Here is an 11,586-nt window from a genome sequence, read left to right on the forward strand (position 1 = left end):
TTCTTTTTAACTACCCAAAATAACATGACTGATTCCTCACAACGCTCTTTGGCAAGTACACATCTCTACTTTCATTCATTTTGGGGCGTCTTATTTAATAAGAGTCTTATTCAATTGTGTTTTTGAAATAGTGTTGAGTAAAAGTTGACATACTCCAGTCTGTGATTATCATCCACATCCATTCCTTTAATTTTAGTCTCAATAATTCCTAATTTCTGCTTTTCTAACTCAAAAATTAGGTATAAGTATAGGTATAATTTCCTATAAATGAGGTTTATTGACCATAAATTTAAAAAATAACGGCAAAACTAAAGTTAAAATAAGTCAGTGTTATGTAGTGTTGAAAACATTAAAAAAAGTGTCAAAATTCCCAAAATATTGAAAAAAAGGACAAAAACCTAAGAAAAGATAGATGATAGAAGATAAGTGTGAGATAGATAGATAAATAGAAGAGTGGATAGATGAGTGAGAGATAGATAATTGTGATAGATAGATAGATAAAGATATGATAGTGATAGATGTAGATAGATAGATAGAGTGATAGACAGATGATAGATAAAGAATATATAATAGATATAGTAGATAGATAATAGAAGATAGAATAGATAGATGAGTAGATAGATAGAGTGATAGACAGAGTGATAGATAGACAGATAGATTAGATAGATAGATAGATAGATAGATATAATAGATAGATAGATAGATAGATAGTAGATAGATAGATAGATAGATAGATAGAGTGATAGATAGATAGATAGATAGACTCTTACACAGCGGCGGGGGGGGGCTGGTCAAACGCCTCCTTGGGGAGCTTGAGCACCGGCTTCCTCTTACCTGAAACCCAAAAACACACAACATGGTCCTGTTAGTCAGAGCCAGGAGATTTTAATATACGTTTCCAAGAAAAGTCTTTTTTATATTTCTGGTTGTGAGCACTGTGCTGCAAATTATGAATCAGACTGTTTTTTATATTTCTATGAATGGGATGAATTGATAGGTCGTGGTGCGCTAAAAAAACAAACAGACGCCCCTGTGTAAAACAGATTTTCAGCAAATTAGTTTAGTTTAGTATCACTTTAGGAGTTAGAACTACGATTAACAATTATATTCCCGATTATATTCACGATTAACAATTATATTCACGATTATATTTGCAATTAGTGATTATTTTCATTATCTGTAGCTATTTTTGTCAAGGATTCATCAATTCACAATTTAGTCTATAAACTGATTGCGTAAAATAAAGTTGCATATTAAACTGGGCCTACAATAACATGTAGGGCGGCTTAAAGCCTTTATATGTTTTTTGCTATATACTAAGCTATTAAAATATGAATTGTTGGTCTTTTAATGTTACTCATGCATGCAGCACAGTGCATCTTCAGGATCTAAGTGACTACCTCAGCTATAGACCAGTAAGCCCATCATCAGTGGGGATTTATAATTGCTAATAATATGTTAAAGAGATGTTAAGATTTATTCAAAACCGCCACGCCCATTGGCACCTTCGCTCATGTTGGCAATTCATGTCAGTTAAACAAAGAACAGGCGGTTACTTAGAAAATATTGCGATTAGACAATTATGTAATAACTGTTAGAGGCCTTAGCAGGAACTATGAAAAGTTGGATCCAACTTCTTGCAGTAAAACAGATTTTTTTGTCAACGGATGGATTGGCTCTAGTTGAACACCCCCCCCCCCATCGACTCAGATGTCCGTGAGCGTTGAGCCTGAGGGAAGGGGAAGCGGAGGCGAGCCCCCTGATGAGACTCCAGAGACGACGGCGCGTCTCGCTGGCGGCCGAGCAAACCACAAGATGAAAGCACACTTAACTTCTCAACATGGCTTCGGTTTGAGAGATCCGTTGATCAGAGTTCGTCCTGGCAAACCTTTTACTCTCGTTTACCTCCAGCAGCAGCTGAACTCTCATCATGTCAACTTCCAACGCGTTCCCAGATCAGCTGCTACAGCTCAGATGACTCAATCAAATCCATTTCAAGGTGCAAGAAAAGGGGAAACTCCCGGAGCTGCAGCCCGCAACTAACGATTATTTTAATGGTTGATTAATCTGCAGATTATCTTTTCAATGAATCGATTAGTTGTTTGGTCTCTAAAATGTGTAAAAATGCCCAAGAGGACGTCTTCAAATGTCTTGTTTTGTCAACTCAAAGATTCCCTTTACTGTCCCAGACGAAGAAGAAAATAGAAACACGTTCACTTTTAACAAGACATCAGAGAAGTTTTGACTTTCTTTCATGAAAAATGACTCAAACCCATGAATCTATTACTAAAATAGCTTTAGAAACTTCTGTCAAACCCTGAAAACATTTAGAGTTGATGCCAATTTGTGCTGAATAACTGACAACGTGTATGCAGATTCATGCTGATTCCCTGCTTCTGTCCAGAGCTTACACAGCGACCATCCACTCCCACTGATGCAAACGTCCTGCAGCCGTCGCTCTAACGAAGACCGACACTCAGAAACGCTCCTGATGTATTAGATCCAGGCTCTGATTTCTCAATTTCCTGTTGATATAACGACTGCAGTCAGCGGCCTAAAGCTCCGTCTCATCGTTGACACTTACGGTTGGATGCAGCAAGCGACTCCAGATCCTAACTGAATGGAACCTGTGCTGAGAGCAAGAAGAAGAAGAAGAAGAAGAAGAAGAAGAAGAAGAAGATGTCTGGCAGCTCAGGTGTGCTCGCTCCATCTGGAGGGGCTGCACTGACGGATTAATGGCCGGGGGCCTTGGTAACGGGGCGTCCCAGGGTGTGGCTCTGTGTGTGGGTCTGCCTTGTCTCCAGAGAGCATCTGGTTTGAACCCCCTCAGACCGGGATCAACTGCTCCAAGCCAGTCAGAGCGAGGGTTCTCGACACCAGGAAGAGGAGGGGCAGGCGTGACGCACCAAAGCTCTAAGGTAACATTTAAGACCAGCGCACTGTGCACTGCCCACGGATGATTACAACATGTCATTAAAAGTAAAACTGAAGGTGTGTCTTTGGGAAAAAGACGTGGAACAGCTCCAGAAGAAGAAGAAGAAGAAGTAGAAGAAGAAGAAGAATACCTACGCATTGTCTTTGCGCGTGAGAAAATACAAGTGTCAGTCAAACAACTGTCCTAAAGGCATATGACACACACACACACACACACACACACACACACACACACACACACACACACACACACACACACACACACACACACACACACACACACACACACACACACACACACACCACACACACACACCAACACACACACACCACACACCAGTGTGTCCAGTGTGTCCTAGCTTGTTCAAACAGTGCAGGGTGTGGCGCTGCTGTGCTATGCGGCCCTGCACCGGTGGCCTCCTGCTCTCAACTTTCCAAAGAAGCTTTATTGCACTAAAATGCCAGTTTGAGCCCCTCCTACATGCATTTACCCAGACAACAATAGTAACTGGAAACCAACTCTTGGCTAACACACACTCACACGCACACACCAGAGAACACTCAGAGAGAGAGAGAGCGAGAGAGAGAGAGAGAGAGAGAGAGAGAGAGAGAGAGAGAGAGAGAGAGAGAGCGCACACCTGCACAATCCTCTCAGTGTGTTATTTTAACACCAGAAGGGTATGTTTCATCTACATGTTGATCTGCATCAATAAACCGTTTCCCGTTGACAATACAGCCCGGCCGATATATTAGCGGGTCGATATTATTTCCCGAGATATTGGTATTGGCATTTATAATGGCCGATTTCAAAAAACATGTATATATTTATGACAAAATTATAATGACAAATAAATGAATCTGATAAACAAATATTTAAAAAATAAAACAAACTGTCAACCCTGTTATGACTGTTGGTGTTGCATAGTCTGTCCACCAGAGGACGCTCTACAGACGTCCTGTTTAGTGATTGCGTTGCATAGTCTGTCCACCAGAGGACGCTCTACAACGTCCCCGTTAGTGATGGCGTTGCATAGTCTGTCCACCAGAGACGCTCTAAACACGTCCCGTTGTGATGGCGTTGCATAGTCTGCCACCAGGACGCTCTACAACGTCCCTGTTAGTGTGGCTTGCATAGTCTGTCCACCAAGGACGCTCACAACTCCCTGTTAGTGATGGCGTTGCATAGTCTGTCCACCAGAGGACGCTCTACAACGTCCCTGTTAGTGATGGCGTTGCATAGTCTGTCCACCAGAGGACGCTCTACAACGTCCCTGTTAGTGATGGCGTTGCATAGTCTGTCCACCAGAGGACGCTCTACAACGTCCCTGTTAGTTTCATCTATTTAAATGAAAAGAATAACTATAAAGTGGGAATTTCAAAATAAAGGGTGTATCTTAAAGCTATAGAGCGTGGTTTCTGTCTCACCCATGAGGAATTCTAAGTAATAACAAAACTTACGCAGCATCCACAAGCCTTTCATGATTGTGAACCCCCCCCATCCCCCACGCGATGTTCAAGTCACACGCGTCTCATCTTCATTCAGAAACAAGGAAATTAATTTGGCAACGCATGTGTATTACGTCAACTTTGTCAGTTATCAGTAAAATAAACCATGGAGACAGATATCTGCAATCTTAAAAAAATATCAAGCCGATAATTGGTTGATCCCTGGTGGACATACTTTATTTATTGTACCTTAAACAGATCTTGAAATTTCAACATTGTTGTTATATGTTCTGTTAATCGGTGTGCACAAATGATTAATTTAAAAGCACCAATTAGGCTTTTTCTCTGACACTTTCTCGGCTCTGCACTAATGGATTCAGATCCACGCCCAAAGCTAATCCCTTCTCTTGGCTCATGGCCGAACATTCCTCCAAATTCCACTGGAATCTGATTTATGACATAACCTGTTCAAGCCTCTTTAGCACGAAGGAATGACAGGTTCCACACCAAGACAACGGATCAATAAATACTTTGCATTGCTTCAGAGAGGCGTGGGACATTGTCAGATGATTGACCTCAAACAGTGTCAGAACATAAGCGCCACTGTGTGAGTACAATGAAGTGACAGCTTCCTTTTTCTTTCTCTTCCCTCAAGACTCTTGTGCCTCGGCTCTGATCACGAGACAAGAGGCAGCACGCTCCTCTGGGGAATAAGACAGATTTATTCTCCAAACCTCTGCATGCATTTTAACACGCACAATGGCTTTTAGTCAACATTAATACACACAGGCGAGACACCAAGTGAATAATGTGGTGCTGCAGGCACAGATTTGGACGTGAAGGGCAGTAAGTCATACGGCTACATGTTGTGGTGCAGACGTGCATGCAAATCAAAGTGGCACGCAGCTCATGTGCAGTGACTTGTCTCTAGGGTTGGGCATCGTTTTGATTTGAACAACTTTAGTTTTGACTCCCGATCCTTCCTTTCGATTCCGGGTTTCATCGGAAAAACATCATCAGGAAAATGCCTTAAAGCCGCTGTGTGATCATTACTACCAACCGGGTAAATAACCCAGGACTGAAGTTTTTATAAGCTGCGGACCCAAAAAGCTGAGCTCTTATGAAGACAAAAGTGCATAGAGACGCGTTGAATCTGCAGGAAGAATGCGACAACAATATGCTAACTCATATATAATTTTACTTACTTACTAACGCTATGTCCGACATTACGGTTGCAGCAAGCAGTTTTTTAGCCTAACTCAAAACGCCTGTAAGTTAACACACAATTCAACGTTATTCACATTCATATTTAGACAAAACAAATGATATATCCAACTACAAAAAGCCTGGCAGTTAGAACGGAAGTACGGAGAGGCGTTGTCATGGAGATGATACATCTTCCCGTCACATTGGTGTGAACAGGAAAGGTTCAGAATGCTTCAGAAGTTGCAAATTTCAACCATAGATTGTATATTAATGGACATGTGACGTCACCCATTGGTCCGTGGAGATCTGTTAAGCCACAGTTAGACTTGTAGTGAGGAAACGGCAAAAAAAACTGGTTTTATTTCCACGATTCTTTGTTCCGACGCTGCTGAGCGCTCCCTCTCTTCAGTCACTCTCTATCTCGCTTGACCATGAAACGTTACTGTGATTTTGAGTGGCCGTTAAACTCTGCCATTTAGACCAGGTGTTTTTAAAAAATAAAATAGATTATAGATCATTTGATTTAACCAGGTATTGGCTGTTCATATCGGCTGTTCTCTATTGGCTGTTCATACATCTCTTGCGTTCCAGCATCTGCAACTTGACCAGCTGAGTCACAGCGAAATCATCAGCTGGTTTCAGTCCCACTGAGACGGGCCGGTTCAGACCGTTGAAACTTTTCCCTGCCACGTTCTAAAAACGGCTTTGCCTCAAATCTTTGCTCTGAATGGGGCTTAAATTTGGAACGGACGATTAGATTTAAAGCCAAATATCCTCTATACAGAATCCCAGATGACAGGAAGGCTGGATGCAGAGCTGGTAAACCTGCTGCTACTGACTGAGGAGAAATGGCAGAAAGAGAAGAGCGAACGGAGGTGTAGGAAAGAGAGGAGGTGGGGGGGGGGGGGGGGGGGGGGGGTCGGAGGGGTAGCGGATTATGCAATCGATGTGGCTGGCAGGAAGAAGCATGTATTCCTCTGCTTTGTATCATACAATGATGGAGATAGTTCAGATTCTTAACAAAGTAGAAGAAGCAATTAAGGCGGAAGTCAATCAATCAATAAGTGGGTCGACAGGAAATCCATCAGCTGCAATTTCAGTTTAGTCATTTAAGTAAAAAAAATCCCCACAATGAAACACTGGTTTGCCTAGTCATTGGTCTATATGTAGACCAAAATTATTTACAAAACTTTAGAAAAATTATGGAAGATTCATCATTAACTATAATAACTGTTAATTGCTGCAGCAGATACATTTTAACTCCAAAGTCTACTGCTGGTATACAAAGTACAATAATTCCCTCTGAAAAGCAGTGAAGTAAAAGTATTCTAAAAACGTATCCTCATACAGCGGTTTGTAAAGTCGCTGCCCGGTCCACACCGGAAACCCGATGTGGTCTACGCATGTGCAAATGAGCTTGAGATAAGCACGGACCTTTATTGGCTAGGGCCCATTGGTCAGGGGGTTGGTCAAAAACAAATTGGGTTTTCAGTACAGATCAGGGAGGGGCGTGTATAATATCTTACGAAAAGTTAAGCACACATTTCCATTAGTAGTCCTACGAATGTCCAGCAACACAAGCAATCAGCGTGCATGTGAAAGCCCCCGCTGGGCAGAACCTACAGCAACCACTCTACTAAAAGACTAAAAAGATTGCGAGTTAGCTGTTTGTTTTTTTACATGTTTTAAAAAAGTTATAGAAGTGGGAATCAGCAGACGCCTCACAATACAATATCATCACCATACTTATGCCATAATACGATATTATTGCGATTTTAAACATTTTGTAATATTCTGTGATATATTGCAATTTATAAGCTTTTTTACAACTCCCAATTTCAAATGACGTCCCCAAAAGGAAACTTTGTCAACATCTGTTTCATCATTTCATTCGTTTGCTCATTTCACTTCACTTTCACTGCAAAATGGGATTGTCAAGCCTGACAAACTGACCAACACATATATAATATATAAAAAAAGATCATATTTGGCGCCTATGTATCAATATAGTATTGCCACTGAAAATATTGCGATACGATGCTGTATTAATCCCCCCCCCAAAAAAGTTACCTTTAAGTTAAAAAAAGTTGACATTGACCCGTTCATCTACCCCGACCTCCTCCCTGCAGATTTTGTCTTCCTTTATACTACGCTGCCTGACGTCCTACTTAAGGCAGTCCTGCATGTACTGGCTCACGATTCTATGGGTTACATATTAATTATAGTGCATTACTTTCCATAGTACCAACACTGAATGGGAACATCCTGCCAGTCTGTAACTGGGGTATTCGTACATGTACTGTATTCACCCTAACCGTGTTAAGCTCGGGTTATGCTGTGCATGCTCCGTAGGTTATCACTGCCCCTCACAGTTACACGTTGGCAGAGCACCACGTACTATACCGGGGGTAGAGTTACTCCCGTCACTCTTCCCATTCTTCCCTGCTCATGTATACTGGGAGGCCCGGCTTAACCCGGTTATTCACTTAACCGCAGTAAAACCACACCCCGGTTACTGCTGTGCATGTAAACTCACTGATACTGAGAAACCTAAAAATATCCCATTTCAGACAGACTCCAGATGATGTTGCATAACTCAAATACACAATTCCTCCCTTAATTCTTGCTGAGCTCAGCATCAAACTTGCACACTGTGGTAGTCAGTGGGGGTTCATTAAAAGCAGCAGTACACATCAGTGCCAGTGATTGGGAGCACATGAGCTCAAGCATGCAGTGAAACGCCAGAGCGAGGCCACAGGAGATGGGTGTCTGCGCGACCGCTCGCACTTTCTGAAAAAGGTACAAATATAATGCTGACAGGAAGCTTTGCAGGGCGGTCAGAGTGTGCAGAAACAGAGACAAGCACGCAGAAACACTGTGTGTGTGTGTGTGTGTGTGTGTGTGTGTGTGTGTGTGTGTGTGTGTGTGTGTGTGTGGGCGGATAATGGCCGGCCTGCGTGATAATGAGCCCTGGATCACGGGTGTTACACGGCGCCTGCTGCTAACCCACACATGCACTCAGGCTGGAATTCCAACAATCCCAAGAGTTCCTCAATGGGATTCCACAGAGCCGGAGGAAGACAGCTCAATGTAGGAAGGACAGGAAAAGACAACAACACACAGAGAGCAACACAGGACAGAAGGGAGGGAAGGGAAGGAGGGGGATATTTGAAAATAACTCCAGTCTGAGCCCACGGCCGCTCGGCCCCCTCCGACCGCTCTGGCAGTCTGTGAGATACTGTACACTTCCAAAGAAGGCAGCTCCTTTAGGTACAGCTGTCCAATGTCCTTTGGGAAACATGTTGTCACCGGCTCATGCTACACTTCCTGTGAACTTGGCTCAATTTGAATGACACTCGCAAAGAGCGGAGAGTGTCAGTATCAGGTCGCATCGGAGCAAGAAAGCAGAATCCAGCCCCCCCCCCCGACAAGATGCTGTCGTCAAATGTCTTGTTTTGTTCTCAACTCAAAAGATATTCAGTTTGCTGTCACAGAGGAGAGAGGAAACTAGAAGCTGTTCACATTTAAGAAGATGCAGTCAGAGAAAAATGACTCAAGCCGATTAATTTAGCAGTTGACAACTAATCGATCTTTGCAGCTCTACAAAAATGTATCAAGGGATTTCGGTTATGCAAACAATATTTAGTTGCAGCTCCCATGGCTAGTAGCACATTTAAAATATTCCACAGACTCTTTTCTTTGTACACACATATAATTACACATGAGCCAAGTTGCTGGAGTTCTTTTTCTGTCCAATCGCGGCTGAGGTGCTAATTGGAGCTGGTGATGACTTGTTTTATTCAACACGCAGGTGTAAAAGCTGCTGACTGTGATGTTGGCATGGAGAGCAGTCCTCGTGTTGCTCGGTTACAATTACAACGGTTTTAAAAACTTCCGCCCAGAGAAAACAGCTGCCGGTGGCGGTGCAGCCACTGTGCTTAGGCACCATCCACATGTGAAATGTCTGGCTAGAACTAAGTTGCCATTGGGAAGACACCACTGGTGCAGCTTGGGGGCCCAATGGTTAGCACGGCGGTCTCCCAGTTAGAGGGTCAGACTCCAGGTCCTTCAGGCCTTTCTGTGTGGAGTTTGTATGTTCTCCCCATGGTTGCGTGGGTTTCCTCCGGGTGCTCCGGTTTCCCCCACCATCAAAAAACCTGTAACAGGTTACAGTCAGTGCTCTTGAACAAGGCCTTGGTTCAGATGTGGAGTTGGTCCCCGGACACTGTGATTGGCTGCCCACTGCTCCCTTAAGGCATGGGTTAAATGCAGAGAATGAATTTCCCTACATGTACGTATGTGTATGTGACAACAAAGTAACTTTACAATGCACGCAACTACAGTGTAGCGCAAGTATATTTCCCCGAGTTCAGACACAACGCGCACAGGTAGGTCAGGCTTGATTTTTTGGGGCCCAATCTAAGCTTAATGCACCGTACCTAGGTAAGGACTAATAGCCAGTCAGAAGCAGAGTATGAGGGCCCTGACAGTATCTAGGTAAGGACTACTAGCCAGTCAGAAGCAGAGTATGAGGGCTGACAGTACTAGGTAAGGACTACTAGACCAGTCAGAGCAGAGTATGAGGGTCCTGACAGTACCTAGGTAAGGACTACTAGCCAGTCCAGGAGTATGAGGGTCCTGAACAGTACCTAGGTAGGACTACTAGCAGTCAGACGCAGCAGTATGAGGGCCCGACAGTACCTAGGTAAGGACTACTAGCCAGTCAGAAGCGAGTATGAGGGTCCTGACAGTACTAGGTAAGGACTGACTAGCCAGTCAGAAGTAGAGTATGAGGGCCCTGACATACCTAGGTAAGGACTAATAGCCAGTCAGAAGCAGAGTATGAGGGTCCTACAGTACCTAGGTAAGGACTACTAGCAGTCAGAAGCAGAGTATGAGGGTCCTGACAGTACCTAGGTAAGGACTACTAGCAGTCAGAAGCAGAGTATGAGGGCCCTGACAGTACCTAGGTAAGGACTACTAGCCGTCAGAAGCAGAGTATGAGGGCCCTGACAGTACCTAGGTAAGGACTACTAGCCAGTCAGGAGCAGAGTATGAGGGCCTGAAGTACCTAGGTATGGACTCTAGCCAGTCAGGGGCAGAGTATGAGGGCCCTGGCAGTACCTAGGTAAGGACTACTAGCCAGTCAGAAGCAGAGTATGAGGGAGACAGGGCCTGTTGTGTTCACAGTGTGTAAGCACAGCAGGCCCTGTTCTGTTCTCCAGGTGGTGTTTTTAGGATTGCAGCTTCTTAAATGTGACTAATGTTCTAGATTCTTCACTCTTCTGTGACAGTAAACTGAGTGTTTGAGTGGAAACTTTGAGTGGAAACACTGATCGACATATTTCACCATTTTCTGATATTTGACAGACCGAACAACTAAGCGATTACTCCAGAGAATACTTAACAGATTAATCAACACTGAAACTACTAAGTTAGTTGCAGCCCTAGCATTCATCATGCAATTAAATGGAGCATGCAACGTGCAATTATTGATATTATTATTATATGCATCCACTGTACTGCAGTGCAGAGCTGTGCTACGGTGCAGCACCGCTCCCTCCCTCATCTCAGTTTAAATCTGGAAACCTGCTGCCATTACGACCACGAGGGTTACTCCAGGTTGAACGCAGACGTGGATTTATGGGTCTCTCATTTTCAGCACACATTTATCTATCTAAAAAAAACAGTCACAGTAACATCTCCTGATTGCATCACATACCTCTGCACAGGACTTGGTGTTAAATATCCTAAATATTGTTGCTATAGCTCTTGCCATCGAAGAAGTTGCTGCAGACTGAATACATGCATGCTTACTCGGTCAACCCCCACCCCCCACCCCGCGCTCCAACAAGCCACAGAAGGCCTGGAACTGGACCAACAATTGGCCCGTCGAAACAGCAAATTTAGTATCCGTGCAGCTGAAAACGCAGCCACACATTTGCATGACAAACGAGACATTTGTGCAGGGGAGCGATGGCCGGCTGAGGCTGCAGAAGG

At 43.7% G+C, this 11,586-nt stretch overlaps 1 protein-coding gene across 1 annotated transcript in view; it reads right to left on the minus strand.

Moving 5' to 3' along the window:
- Positions 1-11,586, minus strand: part of map2k6 (mitogen-activated protein kinase kinase 6) — a 29,805-nt gene that overhangs the window by 14,508 nt on the left and 3,711 nt on the right. The window contains exon 2 of the mRNA XM_032502334.1: positions 771-834. Within this exon, the coding sequence (XP_032358225.1) occupies positions 771-834 (64 nt within the window). The remainder of the gene's footprint in view (positions 1-770; positions 835-11,586) is intronic.

Source organism: Etheostoma spectabile, chromosome 21 (genome assembly GCF_008692095.1).
Source record: "Etheostoma spectabile isolate EspeVRDwgs_2016 chromosome 21, UIUC_Espe_1.0, whole genome shotgun sequence".
Classification (NCBI taxonomy): domain Eukaryota; kingdom Metazoa; phylum Chordata; class Actinopteri; order Perciformes; family Percidae; genus Etheostoma; species Etheostoma spectabile.